Source organism: Ursus maritimus, unplaced genomic scaffold (genome assembly GCF_017311325.1).
Source record: "Ursus maritimus isolate PB19 unplaced genomic scaffold, ASM1731132v1 scaffold_15, whole genome shotgun sequence".
In the NCBI taxonomy this organism is placed as follows: Eukaryota; Metazoa; Chordata; class Mammalia; order Carnivora; family Ursidae; genus Ursus; species Ursus maritimus.
In genome coordinates, this window is record NW_024423897.1 from 48,178,999 (window position 1) to 48,199,215 (window position 20,217).

General features: G+C 33.7%; 1 protein-coding gene across 1 annotated transcript in view; it reads left to right on the top strand.

The window, feature by feature from the left end:
• CDH18 (cadherin 18) overlaps window positions 1-20,217 on the top strand; it is a 312,552-nt gene that overhangs the window by 187,688 nt on the left and 104,647 nt on the right. Inside the window, exon 4 of the mRNA XM_008689887.2 lies at window positions 13,125-13,292. Within this exon, the coding sequence (XP_008688109.1) occupies window positions 13,125-13,292 (168 nt within the window). The remainder of the gene's footprint in view (window positions 1-13,124; window positions 13,293-20,217) is intronic.

Genomic DNA, 20,217 nt, shown 5'->3' on the forward strand with positions numbered 1-20,217 from the left:
CTCTTTCCCAGGAATATGATTCTTTCTATAAAATAGTCATGTTTCTTTGTGTTACTTAATATTCCTGTGACTGTGTGACCCGCCTCTGTGCTGGAAGGGTTATTAATAACTTGTTCACATGATCTTACTGTACTGCCTCTCAGTGATACTGGAATCACAATGGGTACTCATTAGTTACTAATTAATAATAAATTTACCTATAAATTAATGACAGACATCCAAAATTGATTTATCAGTCACATTTACACAGTCATTGTGATATCTTTCTCCAAATACTATCAGATATGTTAACCTCTTATCATTCTTAAAGTTTCCAGGAAAATATAGGTAATGTCATGGTTAAATGATTTAGTTATGTTTTCACTTTAGACTTATATTTAAAAGATCAAAGGCAGTAAGAATGCATGACCATCCTTGAAAGCCAAGAGATTACTTTTCTATGTTTTAAAATTATGTTTACTTTTCTCATTTTGCTCCTTGAATATACTATAATCATCTGACTACATTCTAATTTTTATTGTCAAAACTTAATAGTCAATTGAATTGTCCACAACTGCCTTAAGGTGGTTAGATTATGTGCCAGAGGAAATAAATATCATGCATAGCCTTGAAATCTTAAAGATAATTTTAGGGATTAGATTGATGAGTTTGCTGCAGTATTGCATATTTGTTATATGTGAAATATATAACACAAGTTTATAATATATATGCATACATACATATTCAGATATATAGCATGTATAATGTGATAAATAGCTTATTGAAAATGACAATGCCTTTTTAAATTATTGAAGTATGACATAAAGCATCATAAAATAAAATGATACTCTAAAAGGAAAATAAAACTTTCTTTTAAAAGTCAAGAAAGCAGATGGCATAATAAATTAGTACTATAGTAGGAATCGTCAATTTTGAGTTACTTATGGACCTATGTTGTCAACTATATCTTTACCAATAGAATTATACAGTCATTTATATGTGCATATATATGTATGTTTATATATAATAAAAATGAAAAGATATATACATATATATATAAAGCAATGTTTTAATATTTTTCTTAATTAAAGGCTTTAAATATAGTTGTTTCAACAAATATTCCAGATTTTCAATATATTCATATTAAGTACCCTTTCTTGAATAGTAACTGCAATAAAAAAATTCCTATATCAAGCATCTTACCTTTTTTAAATTTGTTTTAAGCATCATAAACACAAACTAAAGAGAAAAAAATAAATTGTAGAGAAAGAAGCAAAAAAAAAAAATGCCAGTTTAAACAGGCATAATATATCTACATGATAAACTTAATATTTGTTACTTGTATTTGCATTTTGAGCCCATCAAATTTTTACAAATCGTGTGAACAAGCTATTTTGGGATAATCATACTTAATCAGTACTTCCAGATTTCTTTTTAATTATTGTTTTATTATTATTTTCCAAGGAAATGCATTTCTATTTAAGTTAGTGTATTTCTATAAACATTCAATATTTAGTAATAAAATATTTTTATTTAAGATTTTAAAACTTTGAAATTATATTTCTTATTGTCTTGATTATAAAATCTCATAAATATCATAATGTTATTATTCCCCATAGCATGCAAATTTCTAGATAATAAGAATCTTAAAACTCCATTATTTATAGGAAGTTTTATTCCATGTGTTCATTGCATATCAATTATATGGACGTTGGTTTCATTTTACCTCTTCTCTTTATTCTACAAATACTATTTTTACCTGGACTGATAAAATACATTTACATGTACCATAACTGAAATATTTGAAATATATGTGTTTCTGTATATGTATGTGTATATGCACTCCAGTTCTGGAGAGAAGGGTTGGGTGGGTAGGTTAGAGAGAGAGAGAGAGAAGAAAAAATAGTACTTAGGAAATGCACAGTCTTGATTTAATGGTGTTGGGGTAGATCTAGAAAGCCAACTATGAGTAATAAATGTGTGTATGCATGTACTATATGTGTATGTCTGTGTGCATGTGTCTGCATGTTCATATGTGTGTATGTATATGTATCTGTGTGTGTGTGTGTGTATTCCAAATTTGAATGACATTGTTATGTAGCAAACTACCCCAAAACCCAGAGCTTTCAAAACAACAGGAATTTTGGAAATCAGGAAGTTGAGCAGGGCTTGTCTGGGCAATTCTTTGATCCATGTGGCCTTGGCGTGGTTATTTGGTAGCATTCAGCTGACACCTGGACTTGTGTGTATGTTTAAAGATGTGTCTGTTCATCTGCCTATTGCTTCAGTGGGAAGAGCTGGAGGATCTCAGATGGATCTCTTGCCCTTTCTATCTCAGGGCTTCTCTATGTGGTCTCTTTCGCTGGGTAGCTAAACTACTTACATGATAGCTTAGGGCTCTCAAAGTTCAAGGTAGAAGTTTTCAGTCCTCTTAAGTCCAGGGCCAAAATTGCATTATAATGTGACTTCCACTGTACTGTATTCATCAAATCAATCATAGTTCAACCGTGATTAGTGGTATTGATATTTGATTCCCTGCAAAAAGAAGAACGTAAACAGTTGTTGACCACTTGGAGCAAGATGAATCTTCGGTTTCTAAGTATGTCAGTCTTTCTTCTGTTGAACAAAAGACTAATCCTGGGGTGCCTGGGTGGCTCAGTTGGTTAAACGTCTGCCTTTGGCTCAGGTCATGATCTCAGGGTCCTGGGATGGAACCCTGTGTCAGGCTCCCTGCTCAGTGGGGAGTCTGCTTCTCCTTCTCCCTCTGCCCCTCCCCTCCACTCATGCTCTCTCTCTCTCTTTCTCAAATTAAGGTGGGGGGGAGACTCAATCCTTAGCTTTTGGAGTCACATCTTTTAGTTACCCAGAATTATCCACAATTTTGTCTGACATCTTGATTTTCCTCAGAAGTTGGATTCCAATGCTATTAGAACCCAACCAGGTCAAGACAACCAGAGATTGCTTTTGAAACACAGTGGCAAGATGCAGACACCTTTCCAAAATCCATTTCAGCCTCTTTTGTAGTATTTTCCCTGAACTCACAAGGAATCAGAAAATCACAGGGAAGTGATTGTGACAGCAGGGTCTGAATTCTAATTATACAGACTAAATGTTGGCTATTTCATACCTCTCTGTCCTTGGGCAGTTTTCTTACCCTTTTTATTCTTGCAATCCCTTTATGCTGAAAGCCTGAAAATGTGTAGACTATTTGGCCTGCAGAAATGCCCTGGCAGCCCTATGATTTTATTGGTATACTTATTAAATATGTTAACTAGCAAGACTGACCTTTTGAAGTCATAGCTTACATTGATACACCAATAACAGATATAAAAATAAACAAAATGCAAAAAAAAAAGGAAAAAATTACAAATAAACCATTCAAAATGAGAAGTATCTTTAACAATGTATCAATGCAATTATATTCTCTTTCAATCTGTCTGATTTATGCCTCTAAATCCGCAGAGGGGCTAATACCTACTTTTGTGATGATGTTCCCCTCTACTTCTCTTCTCTGTCTCCCCCTCTCCTTTCCCCTTTCCCTCTTTTCCTGTCTGTCTTTCAAAACAGGCCAAGCCTTTCCTATAGACTCCACAAGGTTAATTCCTTTTGATAATGCCACAGTTGCATTAGGATTTTAATTTCAGGAAATCCTGGGTTATATTTCAAGTTTTGCAAGTTTCTGGTCTGGGGAGAGTGACTTAAGCTTTGAGCTTTTTCTCTCATCGAGTGTATGAACAAAATATATGAGATGTATACCTGAAGGGAGTGTCTGAGTCATAGTCCATACTCAAAACATACGAATTCTCCTTCCTTTTCTCCTCAGGAGAAATAAAATGCTTCACCATCAATTTTAACGGTAGGAAGAGAAAAAAATATAGACAAGGAAAAATTGAATCTTCCTACTAAAGCATAAAAATGTCTTCCTTCATGAATTTATGGTTGTTAATTCCATGAGTCATAGCTTGAAGCTAAATATGTTGAGGGTTTCTTTTTGTTCTTGTTTTAATTCTGGGATGCCAGGGTTTTATAGAGTATTATATATTTTTCTTTAAAAATAAAATCAATTGTATAACAAAAATATAAATAAAATCTGAAGTAATCTATTATCCCCTGGAACTTTAGAGTCTCACATGTGCTAAATGTAGCTATAGATAAGCTCATCTGCTCAGCCACAGTCAGTAATAACATCTGACAAGTAGCGGAGCTTAGTCACATTTTCCACAGAGGCAGCAACAGAGCTATTCAAACTTTCAGTCACTTGAGGACCAAAACAGAAATATTCGGAGTATTTTAATCACTGAGTACCTAATCTCTACTATTCTCCAAAAATCATTTTCCAATAAATCCAGTTTTCTTTATACAGCTATGCACTTCCCAGATCCTCACCTTTGTTCTTACCAGTTCTCCTTTCCATGGATATCCTATTTCTCCATTCACACTTCCATAATCTACAAATACTCTATTCTACCATAAAGTACTCTTTGATCATACTCATCCATTTTGATGACTATGACTTCTGATGTCTGGCTTTTGTTTACCATTTAATAAAATATATTTTATGTATTGATTAATTTCCCAGATTTGTATATATACCTCCCTATCAGTAAATACCATAATCATAAAATTCTAATGTCATAAGCTCTACCCTATATGTTTCTGTATTCCACATTTTATACAAAGCAGAAACACTTTCGGCATACATTGAATTGGTGATGAATGAAGAAAATATATTTCTGGAGCTGTGCTGGTGATGGATACATATAGATTTAATGCCTTAATGTTTTTGCTTTCAGTATAGACAAGAACTTATGGAAACCACGTTATCCTTACAAAGTCAGTAGGGAAATATGTAGCTAAATAGATATAGTATATAATATACTAAATATTGAAACAAACAGCAATTGAATAGCTAGCATAACAAATCTTCCAGATACCTAGTAAAGCATAGGCCGTTGGAAAGTTGAATTTTTACTGCCAAGATTTTAAGTGTCAACATGTAGAAAATGATTAATGAAACGTCGAAACATTTCTAAATCTCTCAGTGTTCATATTATTTTAAAGAAACATCTTCCAATGAAATATGAGCATCTGGAGGACAGAAACCTTGTCTTCTCAACTCTAGGTGGATATCTCAAATTTGATCATTCATGAGAATCATGGAAGGAGCTTGTCACAAAAACTGATACTTTGGCCCACTCCCCCAGCTTCTAATTCAGTAGATCAAAGGTGGCTTCCTTAAATTTGCATGATAGTTGGCACCCCATGTGATTTTGTTATTAAGTGGTCCTTGTGCCCCATTAGAAAAATATGGGGGACTCCTATATATTTTAATATACATTACATAATGATATGATAGACTTTAAATAAATGAATGAGTAGTTGAGTAAATTAGGAAGGAAACATAAGAAGAAGTCAAAGTGTGTATGGTAGTTTAGACATGGAAGAAAGCATGCCCATTTCTCTTGTAAATGCATATGTGGACCTTGGGTGTTTCTGTAGGAACCTGAATGTGCATGCTGGTTTATTTGTTCTAATCTTTAGGAATTTTATTTTGCGGTCTTACGTAGTATTATCTAAGGAACTAGATTTGTACATTTCCATGTTAAATTCTTTTTAGCAGGTAAAAATGGAAGGACACATTTTGGAGGATATACTGCTCTATATGAATATTGTCAGTCAGGGAAAAAAAAACATATGGTAGGCCAGTGAGCCGGGTTCAACAAGTAATGCTTATAACCACAGATGAGTTTTCAATGTTATGAACTTGTATTCAGCAGAGAGTAATTCCCAGTTACAAGCCCCTACATATCAAGGTGATTGGGAAGCAGTAGTCAGAAGGTAATTTGCAGGCAGTGGGGCACCTGCAATTGTTTACCAGGAAGGTAATAAGAAACAAAACAAAATGATGCAAGGGTAATCACATCCTGTTGATTCAACCCAGCTTCACAAGAGAATAAAAGGCAACATTTCCAGTTAAAATTTTTGAAGTAAACATTGCTAGTGAAGCTTATCCAACAAATACCTAGAATATGGCATTACCAGTTAATGAACATGTTTTTAATAAAAACAAAACAAAACAAAAAGAACCAATGAAATAATTTTAGGTAATCAACTTAGCTGCTCTGTATTTTTTACTTTAAAACTTTACTTAAAGAATAGACCATGTAGTAGGTGTGTCCTTTTTATCAAGTTTATTTGGAAGGCAAAACTTAGTTATAGTACAATCACTGGGTAGATGGATACGTGATAGAAACAACCAAACAGACCTAATTTCTTACTTGGACTGTGCAAATATAGTCTATCCAAGCCTTGTACATGAGTTAGGCTTCACAGTTTTGAAAAATGAACATTACCATTGTATATATTTGTTGTCTGTGTGCAGGTGTGTATCCCCATATGTATCTTCATTTATTGGAATGAAAAGATGGATATAAAAAGTAAAGAAATGTATAAATATATAGTGGCAGCACATCGTCTTTTGAGTTGTGTCTTTTCAAACTATGGCCTGCACCCATTTGCACGGGACTCACCTGAAGGAGTTGTTATGGTTATTGCGTGTGGTCATTAAGAGGATATGACCTCCAGTTGACCCACAAGCTGAACCCAGGCAATCAGAGATTCCTCACCTCTTCCCTTGTCCTTGGAATATTCTTTCTACCCCCCTGTTCCCATGGTGGAAGCAGTTTTTTAAGAAAGCCGCCTGAGTGAACAGTGTGTTGTTGAGACTCTCTAGACTGTATATATGACTGAAACCACTTAAGGCCTCTATATAAACTTTTAGAGAATATTCTGGTGGGTAAGTATGAGACATAGTCATCTTACAGCTTTCCAAGGCCAGTCTTATATGTAAGTTCCTTTGCTTATTAAAACTGCCACCTAATAATCTGAAGTGGTCTGCCTCTTTCTTTGGTCTCCATCTATGGGGGGCAATTTTTAAATCATCGATGGACTGAATACTTGTGTAACCCCCAAAATTCATTATGTTGAAACCCTAACTCCCAAAGTGATGTTATTTTGAGATGGGGCCTTTAAAAGGTAATTAGGTTTAGTTAAGTCATTAGGATGGGGCCCTCATGACAGGATTAGTGGATTTATAAGAAGCACAAGAGAGCCGTCTTTCTCTTTTTCTCCTTGTGCACAAACTGGGGGAAAGCCATATGAAGACATAGTGAGAAGGCAGCTGCCTACAAGCCAGGAAGAGAGCCCTCACCAAGAAACTGACGTCTTGACTTCCGAGCCTCTACAAAATGTATGAAATAAATTTCTATTGTTTTAGCCACTGAGTCTATGGTATTTTTTCATGGCAGCCCTAGCAGACCAATGCAGTAATCAGTTAGAGCTGCAAGTAGACCAGACCCACTCCAAACTACTAAATCAGAGTTTCTGGGGCCTGGGTCCAAGGCATTTACTTTTTAAGGCAATCTCAAGGTAATTTTGAATCAGAGTCAAATTTTAAAGCCACTAGCAATACTGTAAAAATTAGGCCGACTTGGGGTAACTGGGTAGCTCAGTCAGTTAAGTGTCTGCCTTTGGCTCAGGTCATGATCCCAGGGTTCTGGGATCGAGCCCTGCATCAGTCTCCCTGCCCAGCGGGAAGTGTGCCTCTCCCTCTCCAGCTGCCTCTCTCCCAGCTCATCCTCTCCCTCTCTCTCGCTCTCTCTCTCAAATAAATAAAAGCTTTTAAAAAATGTTTAAAAAAATTGGGCTGACTCAATTATTGATCATCCAGACTAGAACACTGTTTAGAATGAAAGGGAGTGCTTTAATAGTTAAGAACAGACAGGGATATTCTGAAAATGACTTGGGAAAATCAGAATATAAAGTCACTCTATGTAGATAGCTTCACATTTAACTCATATTTGATTTCTTTAAAGTAATTTTGTTTAATATTGTCATTCTTTTCAAATGTAGCTTCCTAGATAAAAGTAGGGGAAAAGTGTGTGTGTGTGTGTGTGTGTGTGTGTGTGTGTGTGAATGCTTATTCAAAATATATATTTAATTCTATTAAAAAAGCCAGCTATTGTGCTAAGCATTGAGAATGGAAAGTAAATTACAATTACTTTTTAACTTGCTTTTTTTCTTTATTTCTTTCTCAAAATATTGGGAAAATATAAATGTTTGCCATTGTTTTCCTAACTTCTTTCAACATTTTTTATATTTTCTGAAAAATGTATTAAATCAGAATATTTATAAAAATAGCTTAATGATTCAATATCTATGCAAATATTCACCAACATGAACAAATGATTGTTTATCCATGGTGATAAAATTATCCAATAATAGATGCACAGAACAAGAAGAGTTCATGATAATTCTGGCTACTTGGAGCACGTACAGAAGTGTTCTGCAGAGTAAGAGGGACCAAGGAGCAGAAACAACCAGATTTTGTCCTATCTTGTGATCTTGGACAAGGGATGTTAAAACCTGTTTGACCCAATACTATACATTTGTATCAAATAATCAGGTAATACATTAATACTTTAAACTATAAAATTAGAATATGTTTTATATTTTTAATCTTAATAATCAATTCATCTGAAACACATTTGCAAAATTTGCTTAAGAAATAACTCATTCACAAATACTGTTTATCATTTACTGCTAAAAAATGCATAATCTGAATGAGGAAAGACATTCTTCTCTGAAAGTGCTAAGAATCTCTTCTGCTGAAAAGTACATTCCCAGCTTTTAAAAGCTACTATGTAGCAAACTAAGAATTCAGAGAAATGTCCTCAACTTGTTCAAGATAATTGACAAAAACCCTACAGCTAATGTCATGCTTAATGTGAGAAATTCAAAGCTTCCCCATTGAGATCAGGAACAAGGTAGGATGTCCCCTCTTACCACTATTTCATTTTATATTTTATTTTATTTTATTTTATTTTATTTTATTTATTTTCTATCACTCTTTTATTTTTATTTATTTTTATTTTTTAAGAGACAGAGAGAGAGAGAGAGCATGCACCCCAGCTGGGGGTGAGGGACAGAGAGAGAGGGAGAGTAAGAATCCCAAGCAGGCTCCATGCCCAGCACAGAGCCAAATGTGGGGCTCAATCTCACAACCCTGAGATAATGACCTGGGCTGAAATCAAGAGTTGTATGCTTAACCGACTGAGTCACCCAAGCACGCCTTCACCATTCTTTTAGAATGTCATACCAGAGGGGCGCCTGGGTGGCTCAGTTGTTAAGCTTCTGCCTTCCGCTCAGGGCGTGATCCCAGAGTCCTAGCATCGAGCCCCGCATCGGGCTCCTCTGTGGGAGCCTGCTTCTTCCTCTCCCACTCCCCCTGCTTATGTTCCCTCTCTGGCTGACTGTCTCTCTGTCAAGTAAATAAAATCTTTAAAAAAAAAAAAAAAGAAAGAAAAATGTCATACCAGAAATTCTAGCTAATGCAATAAGATATTTCTTAGGAAATAAAAGCTATGCAGTTTAGGAAAGAAGAAATAAAATGATCTCTGTTCACAGATGACATAATTGTATATGTAGAAAATCCAAAGGAATCAAAAACAACAACAAAATATCCTGGAACCAATAAGCATTATAGCAAGATTTTAAGGTATAAAGTTAATATATAAAAATCAATCACTTTCCTATATAATAACAATGAACAAGTGGAATTTGATTTAAAAACACAATACCATTTAGTCTAACTTACCCCCAAAAGCAATACTTATTTATAAATCTAACATAGAAGGTACAAACTTTTTATGAGGAAAACTACAAAATCCAGATGAAAGAAACAACTAAATAAATGCAGAGATATTTCTTATTCCTTAATAGGAAGACAACATCACATGCCCAGGGAAATGCAAATGAAAACAGCAAGATACCACTATACCCCCAATACAATGGCCGAAATCTGGAACATTGACTACAACAAATGTTGGCCGGGATGTGGAGCAACAGCAACTCTCGTTAATGCTGACGGGAATGCAAAATCGTACAGCCACTTTGGCAGTTTGGCAGTTTCTTACAAAATTGAACAGTCTCTTACCATATGATCCAGGAATCATGCTTGGTATTTACTTAAGGACTTGAAAACTTATGTTCATACAAAAAAACAGTATACAGGTAATTTATAGCAGTTTCATTCATAATTACCAAAACTTGGAAGTAACCAAGATTTCCTTAAGTAGGTGAATGTATACACAAACTGTATATCCAAAGATTGGAATATCACCTAGTACTAAAAAGAAATGAGCTATCAAGCCATGAAAAGGCATGGAGAATCTTTAAATACCTATTACCAAACGGAAAAGACAATCTGAAAAGACTATATACACTGTATGATTCCAATTATATGACTTTCTGAAAAAGACACAATTATGAAGAAAGTATAAAAAGATCAGTGGTTGCCAGGTGTTGAGGGAGGGAGAGATAAATAGATGGAGCAGAAAAGATTTTTAAGGCAGTTAAATTATTCTGATACTCTAATGTTGGATACATTTTATTATGCGTTTGTCCAAACCCATAGAAGGTACGACACTGAGTGATCCCTAATATAAACTAAGGACTTTGGGTGATAATGAGGTTCAACTTAGGTTCATCAATTATAGCAAATGCGCCATTCTGATGCTGGATGTTGATTGTGGGGGAGCTGTGTGTGTGTACAGCAGAGGGTTCATGGTAACTGTACTTTCTTCTCAGTTTTGCTGTGGACCTAAAACTGCTCTAAAAAAGTCTATTTAAAAGGGGAAAAAAGTTACTGTGTATCAGCTGTGTTCTAGGATAGCCCACTTACAAGCATCTGGGCAATGTGTTAGAATGAGTTTATCATATACTGGGATCATATTCCTATGGCAATTTCACAGAACATTCTCCAGTTACCTATGTGCCTTTGGGGGAGGTCATAGCTAAGCACATCCACTGAACCATCTTGAAGAGGACTGTGAGTTGAAATGGGTTCTTAGATAATCATTTCTGAGAAATACGTGTCAACCCTGGACATACTGTTTTCTTTCCATAAGCAAATTGGGCTGACAAGTTTCGTCTCACTTTGTGTCAGATGTAGCTGTATTATGAAAGAGGGGATATAATGGCAATGGAATGAAATTACTGAAACTCGTACTGTCAAATAGGGCTTGTGCTGATTTCGCTTCTCCGATTCTCCTAAATGAATAATATTCAAATTGTATAAATATATCTATCATTTACTATGTAATGATTGATTTTACTGTTATATTTTTATATTTAGCAAATAACACTTAAGTAATTTCATTGTAAAACATTATCCTGGACAGTAATCTCAAACTTCTACACACCAGAGGCAAGTCCCATTTATAATGTATTCTTTTTAGAACATCTTTATTTTTTTTTTCAAATATTAGAAAGCATATGTTTCTTTCATAAAATATTTTCATAAATTCTTGTTCATTTCTGCATCAATTCAATTCCTTCTTATATAATTATCATATGTGATAAAACATTGTTCTTTTTAATAAGGATGCTTGAGGCTTTTCTGTATGCATGAATTAGATGAATCATTTATTACCATATTATTATAATTTCGTTTGATGAGAATAATTTTCAGTTTTATTTAGCTTCAGGAAAATTTTCCTGAACTCCCTCAATTAAAAATTCACAAATATTGAAAGTTGTGAGATCGCTTTTCCTGGTTCCTGAGGCTCTCCTCTCAAAGTCATTATACATACAATCAATTTGGTAAAACAAAAATACTGCTTCAGTGTTCTGTGTTCAAACTGATTGACGAATCCCTTCCACTTCTAAAAGACTATTTTTAATTTGAATATACAACCCTATTTTCTCTCATATCAATATACTGTCTGTAAAAGTGTTTGTTAAACTCTGTAGTTAGCAGTTATTATAATTGGCATTGTCTTATGAATTGCACTGCTAACTAATCAATTGTGTGTTTGGTTGAAGCCATTGGTGCCTTTCTCAAAAAGTGACATGATCCATGGGGCACCTGGGGGGCTCAGTAGGTTAAGCCTCTGACTTTGGCTCAGGTCATGATCTCAAGGTCCTGGGATCTCATGATCTTAGGGTTCTCAGATCGAGTCCTGTGTTGGGCTGCGCGCTCAGCGGCGAGTCTCCTTGTCCCTCTCCCTCTGCCCCTCGCCGCACTTGTGCTTGCTCTCTCTCAGTCTCTCTCTAGTAAATAAATAATTATTTTTTTAAAAAAGTGACATGATCCAAATATTTTTTAAAGTAAAAAGGTAGTTGTTAAATGTTGACCTATGTGTGGAGTAGCAAATTTTTTTTGTATATTTATATGTATATATAATATAAATGTAAATACATATATGCCTATATGTATATACTTATTTATAATACAGCTTATTTACATGAGGACTTTTTTAATAACACAGTTAATAGTCTTTGATCCTCTGGAAAATGTGTTTCAGTTTTTAAATTTAAGGCTCTATTGACAAAGCTATCAAATTTATATGTACCTATGTTTGATACAAATGGAGATATAACAAATAACATTTTTTATATCTTTATTGAATCCAAGTACTAGTTCATAAAAAGGTACCTTTAATGTCTCCTTTGGCACTATGAGATCAAGAATGTGACTTTTACATGGGATTTTTGGAATCAATTTCATCACTTTATTTTGCCTTGGTACTTAGATCTAGTTCTTATTGAAGCTGTTATTTCCTGATAAAAATAGTGACTTTCTTAATCTTGATAAATGTTAAAATGACTCCTGCCTACAATCTTTGTTCAAGTACCCACAATTCTTCAATGTTTTCCATCATCAAACTTTGACAACCCTGTCAGGAAGCTATGTAAATTGTTCTGTAAAGAGGAAAATTAACCTCTTCTCAAATCATCTCATCTGACACTTGTGAGGAGCACAACTTGTGAAATATTTAGTAATCCAGCAGAGGGACAAGCTTGGGCTGTGTGGCTTCCCTCCAGGGCACCACAAGGAACACAAAGAAATAGGCATCTTAATTGCCATGAATAGAATGGTTTGCGACCTGTGGTTTTAAATAAAGGATTCAATGAGATGGTTTAGTAAAAATTTTAAGGTACTGTTTGTCTCAAAAGACTGGCTTTCTCATGAAAGTATTTCATTTAAAAATGCACTTCTTAAAACAGAAAGAAAAAAGATATATCTGTGCTGCCTCTCATTTAATATATAATCCATACTGTTTTGTTTAAAATATGTATTACAGGAGTTATTAGAACTGCCTTACACAATATGGACAGAGAAGCCAGAGAACACTATTCGGTGGTCATTCAAGCCAAAGACATGGCTGGGCAAGTTGGAGGACTTTCTGGATCGACAACGGTCAACATCACCCTCACTGATGTCAATGACAACCCCCCACGGTTTCCTCAGAGTATGTACTTGTCTCTTATGATTTACATTTATCATTCTTCATTTGTATAAAACAAAATGAAGTACTTAAATATATAATGTCATGTTACTATTATCTTAAATGGGAATATTTTGTTTTTGTGCTACATGGTTTCCCTTTTGTACACAAGAGTAAAGAAATCCCTCCACTTATTGTCTCCTGAACCTGGTGGATAATTGCCGTCATGTTAAAAAATATGTGTTTCAGTTTACATTACAGTTAAATACTAAAAATGATATAGTGATACTAAGTACCACTAAGTATCTTTTGTATTTGCTAAAGCAGTTATGTATTACTAAGGTATACAGGGAGAGACCCAAAATACATGCTGATGGTGACATTCTACTCTTGGAAAAAAAAGAAAAAATTACATATGTGCTTTCGGTGACTGAAATTGAAAAAAAACAAATCTCCATGTTAAGAATAAATGCTCTCCGCATCCACCCCCCACAACACACACGCACACACACAAAACATCCCACAGCAAAGTGCAGCTAATACAATAGGTGGGCTCTCAGTAGAATATGAACCTTGTGAATGGAGGGCACAAACTTTCAGACAATTCAGAGGGAGAAGGTGTCAGTTCTGTGAGTTTGAAAAAAAAAAGGTGTTTATGACATCCTTAGAATGGGAAGAAATATATTTTAGTATTTTTAATGTGGCAGAAATTGTGGATGACATTTTATAGAAGAATCTTTAATTATCATAAAAATCCTGTAGGGGTGCTATCCCATATGTCCTTTTGACACACGATGTTTAAAAACTGCAGTAAAGTAGACACCATGGTATGTCGATACAGGTTCTTCACAAGTCTTATGAAATGCCTTCCCCTGCTCTATCTCTTAATATTTCTCTTGGTACACTCCAGGCTTAGCCACGATGGAATACTGCCTGTTCCCAAAACATAATAGCCTTGCACATTCTTAATTCAATGCAGAATTTTCCATACTCATTTCTGTTTCAAATTCTTGTTATAATTTTCTCTGAGATTTGTTGCAGAATTAACAGAGTTAATCGATTCTTATTTTCTGTTACATGGCATTTTCATGTTATATTTATTTCCATAGGTACATATGGCTTCTACTACTATGAGTCTCTCTAAGTAAGAATGATGCTTAAATTGTCTATGTAACCTTAAATGTTCAGATCAGTGCCCAGCCCTTGATAAATGATTGCTAGATGAATGAGTGAATGAGTTGAATTTAAATACTTTTTTAAACTACCATTGTTAAAAGACGTGCAAGTGAAGTTCATAGTTAGGTAGCATCAATTTAAAATATTGGTTTTAGAGATGGGGTGCCTGGGTGGCACTGTTGTTTGAGCGTCCAACTCTTGGTTTCCACTCAGGTCCTGATCTCAGGGTCATGAGATTGAGCTCTGTGTTGGGCTCCATGCTCAGCATGGACTCTGCTTCAGACTCTCTCTCCCTTTGCCCCTCCCCCCTGGCTAAAATGAATAAATCTTTAAAAAAAATATATTGGCTCTAGTGATAGAATATATGGCCTGATTCATTCATGTGTCCTTTGTTCTATGAAGAAAGTAGGTTTATTATAAATCATAGAGAAGTTCACATTACATTAAACCACAAAGATCAATTCTGTCATTTTACAAATTACAGTGCATTTTTGTTTTTATTTTATCACTTAGTTCACACAATTTGCATATACACATATACCACTCTATGAGTGCTATTCTTTTATAGGATAAAGAAACTAAAGTTCAAAGATTTTTTTAATTTAATGAGCAATAATGCTAACCTCAATTGGACATAAACTTTATTACAGTTTACAAAGGCAACTTGTCTACCTTATTTTCAAATAGATACTATCACTGCTATTTTAAAGATATATATTAATATTACAGTTCTTAATAGAATGAAACTTAAGGGATACACTACAAAGATTCAATAAATGCTTGGTCATGATACAAATAGAATCTCTCACTCTCTCTCTCCCTCCTTCTCTCCATAAACTAACTTTTAAATTTACAAGTCCATTACAGTTGATTTTAAAAATCAACAGAAAATTGTACTGGTAATAAATATGGAGACATTATTCCTAATTTTATTCTTTTGATTAATAGCAGGGTTATTTTGAAACACCAGTTTATGGGGGAAAACTACTATATACCTGATGAGGAAACAGAATAAACGTGCACTCTCTGAGTGAACCCAACCTATCTAAGGAGGTCTACATTTCTTCAGTCAGGAGCAGACTATGCAGAATGACAGGCAGATGCCAACCCTGCCACACTGACATGTGCTTAGAGTTTTGAAACGGAGCCAGTACACACTCAGAACCTCACACTCTGACTTGCTTAAGAGATACTTTAATCTGTACTCATATTGCACTAAACACAATGCTGCTTTCAGAATAATTAGTATCACCTTGACAAGAGTGGCTTGCAATAAATTATTTTTTAATTTACCTCTAAGCATCATAACTCATCAAATGGCTACATATATAATGGGAAACTATAAATGCTTGTAGAAAAAAGAGATATATTATGAGTGCTTATGTTCACGAAGCACCATGAAATGCACAAATCTTTATACAATTCAACTTATGTAAAGAATATACCCAGTCATCAAATGGATCCAGCAGTTTGTTTCTCTGAAGATGTGATGTTTTTACAGGTCTCCTCTGACTTCTTTCTCATTTCACCTGTCTCAGGCAGTTATTGTTCTTACACCACTACTGTGATTAACGTTAATATAAACATCTGCACACAAAACTTTGCAAAAATATTCCTTCAAAGCGTTTTTCCCCTTTTTTCTTTCTTCTTTTAACCTACCATGCCCTGAGGAAGATTGTTATATCTTGTACTTTAATTTAAAGTTATCACTATATTTTTTATTTGAAATAAATTAACTCTAAGTTTTTGAAAACTAGGGAATGAGCTAGACTGATAATTTCCTTTATGAAGACTTTACACTAGGTAGTTGCAAAACCAGTGGCCTAGGATGCAAGACAAATAAAGATCCAGACTGCCTGTCCCTGTCAGGAGGCAGAGGGCAGAAGAGAGACCAGTTGGTACATGCCCAACTGAGAGGATAGACACTGATCAATTATACATAATGCATACATGTGGCCAGGAAAGTGTTAAGAAAGGGAGCCACTTGCAAGATTCAGAGTGGAAGAACAAATCAAAATTTCTATGGCTTGAGTATTTACTTAAAGGAGCCAAGCGATACCTAGTTCTCCTTCACAGAAAAATATTGGGGTATAAGCTTCCTTGATATTAGTCCTTCTGTTGAAAGGAATGTATTCCACTTCTTGAGATTCTTGCAATGCCCTTTTCTGGTTTTAACTATGTTACTGTTATATTGCAGTTATTGCTTAATTTATTCTTAGGTAGGTAAAAAGTCAATGACCTTCACTATTCTGATAAATAATACGCACATAAAATTCAGTGACTTACATGAAAATTCATAAGGCAGACTTTCTGCACTCTAAATGAAAGGATCTGTATTTTTACAGTTGCCTCTGAGTAAGTAAGAATGAATAACCTATTTGGGGAAAGAGAAAAAAAAAAACATGTCAAATAATGACCATAAAATGGTAAGAACTTGATTATTTAAAAAAACTTCCCCTAAGAACTTGAAATTCTTGCAAAATTGTACATCATCCAACAGCTTTAGCTCACTTGTGACTAGAGTTGTTATAATGCTGTGGAATATTTGGAAGATCAAGGCCTAAAAATTCAATAGATGGCAGTATTTTCTATAATACTAAGAATTAAAATGTTTACTTATTTGAGTAAATCTTAATGTTGGTGAAAATTAAATATCACTGATGAATATATTGATGTTGTTATGATTTCGTTGAAAGCAAAATATTTTAGAGGAAAGACCATTATTTTCAGTTTACTATTTATATTTTCATGAAAAGAAATCTAAATGGCATATAATATATTCAACATTAATATTTTATTTGAAACAGGAATTGAAAGAAACAAAATAAGAAAGCTTCTTTGATCAATCAAAATGTGAAGTGTATGTTTTAATTACCAGCAAGTTGACATTTCTGTAGTGTATTTTAAAAATGATATCTAGTTCATTTTTTCTTTTTCTTCAAGTGTTTATTTAAATTCATTACAATATTTAAATAACACTATAATATTATTTTCAGGTGTAGGATTCAGTGATTCATTACTTACACACTACACCCAGTGCTCATCACAAGTGCCATCCTTGATGCCCATCACCCATTTAACTCATCCCCACCCACCTCACCTCTAGTAACCCTCAGTTCTCTATAGTTCAGTTGGTTTTGTGGTTTACCTTTCTCGTTTCTTTCTTATGTTCATTTGTTTTGTTTCTTATATCTCACATATGAGTGAAATCATATGGTATTTGTCTTTCTCTGACTTATTTCGCTTAACATAATACTCTCTACTTCCATCCACATCATTGCAAATGGCAAGATTTCTGTATTTTTTATGGCTGAGTAATATTCCTCTGTGTGTGTGTGTGTGTGTGTGTGTGTGTGTGTGTGTGTGTACCACTTTATCCATTCATCAGTCCATCCATTGATGGGCATTTGGGCTCTTTCTATAATTTGGCTATTGTTGGTAATGCTGCTATAAACATTGGGGTGCATGTTTCCCTTCGAATCTGTATTTTTGTATCCTTTTGGTTAAATACCTAGTAGTATAATTGCTGGATTGTAGGGTAGCTCTATTTTCAACTTTTTGAGGAAACTCCATACTGTTTTCCAGAGTGGTTGCACCAGTTTGCATTCCCACCAACAGTGTAAGAGGCTCCCACTTTCTCCACATCCTCGCCAACATCTGTTTTTCCGCCTGGTATTAATTTTAGCCATTGTGACAGGTGGGGGTAATATCATTTTACTCTGGTTACTGGTATATATTTTGAAACTTGCTGAGGGTTTTTCTAAATGTCAGTATGTATTTCATTGAGATAGTGTCCTTATGTACTTTTAAAAAAGGTAAGTTCTGCAGCTTCATACTTAGTTTTCCACATATGTAAATTAGTTCAAGTTTATTCATTGTGCCTTTCAACTTTCTACATCCATACAGAATTTTTGTTTGTCAGAGATTAATGTATCTCACCATTTCACTGCATTTTTCTACTTATTCTTTTATTTTCTTTTGCTTTTGGGGTTTTATTTTAGATATAGTTTGAAATCATGTTACTGGATGCACAAGGCAAGATATCTTCTTCTTGTATTAAAAATGTTTCATCGTGGAACATCTCTCTAATAATCATCTAAAACTTAAAGTCCATTTTATCTGTAATATAACTGTACCAGATTTTTTTTTATTTTTGTTTAATGGTTAGATGGTATAATGCTTTCCATCATTTTATTTTCAAAGTGTATTATTTTTATTTTTAAAAGTTTCATATGAGCCAACAAAAATTTCATATGAGCCACTAAACTAAGTTTCTGCTATTGTTTTATTTTATTTTAATCTTGTTTCACAATATCTATTGTTTATTTTGATTTAATGTACTTGCAATTAATATAATTACTCATATATTTCTGTTCAAGTCTACCATCTTGCTATTTGTTTATTTTTTTAAATTTTTCCCTTTTTTCTTCTTTCTTACATTCTTTGAATTAGTAATGTATTTCACTGCCTTCATTTTCTCCTTCACTTACAATTTATTTTACTTCTATTTTTTGTTAGTATTTGCTCTAGATATTACTATTTATTTTATTCACCTTAAATTATAATTTTATCATTTGAAACAAATGGAACAACTTTAAAACTGTTTAACCCTGTTACATTGATTTTTTTTCTATTTTGCCATCTTAGATATTAAATCCTACATTAAATTGTTATTTTTCTTGTGTTAAATAGTAAATAATAATTGTTAGGTCAATAATAATTTATCCTTCTTGGTGGCATTTCTTCTTCCCTGGATTGCTGAGTTTAGAAAGGAAATTATAAACTTTCTTAAAATATCCCTTCCTGGTTTTCCTTTAGTACTGGTCTAGTGTCAATGAATTCTTTCCTTTTTTTTTTGAACTTATAATTTTTCTTACTGGTTTTAGTGGGCATTTCCACTGGGAGTAGAACTCTAATTTAAAGGATTTTTCTTATTTTAGTAAAATGATACAATTTAATAGTCTGCTGACTACCATCTTGTCTGTTGAAAATCAATTATCAGTCTTTTATTGTTTTGCTCTCGATTAGTTTATCCTACTTTAATTGACCTTTCTTAAGTATTCTTATTTGTATTTGATATTCAAGAGTTTATGGTGAACCTAAGAGTTACTTACTTTAAAAAAAAGTCTGCTTTTTGGTTAAAAGGAATTTTTAAGCTAGCTTTTGTTAATGCTAGAAAATTTTGGTCAGTATTTTTTCAAATGTTTCTCTTATTTTGTTTTATTACTTCTGGTTATGTGAAGCATCCATGCTAGGCCTTCTAGCTGTGTACCATAAATCTATTATTTTTTCCCTCTGTGTGCTTACTTATTATTTTTATCTCTCTCTCTTTTTTAACCTGGATATTTTATATTGACCTACATTCTAGTAAAATGATCTCCTTTTCCACTGTGTTTATTCTCTAATAACTTGTCTATGAAAGCTATTATGTGCATACCTCAGCATTGAAATATTTTAGTTCTATAATTTTTACTTCGGTTATTAAATATATATTACTGGTATGTGCTAAAATTCTCTTTTTTTCCACATGTTTTTAAACTTTAATCATGATCACTTCAAAACTCTTTTCTAATAATTCTAACATCAACATCATATCTGGGTATTTTTATTGATTTTGTTTCCTTTTTGGTTTTGATAATTTTCCTATTTGAAGCATGCTTTGGAATTATTGATTGAAGATTATTTATAAACACTTACAGAAGTCCCTGCCTATGTCATCTTCCCCCAAAGAGAGTTATTTTCTTGCAGATACATGGAATTTTGCTTACCTATA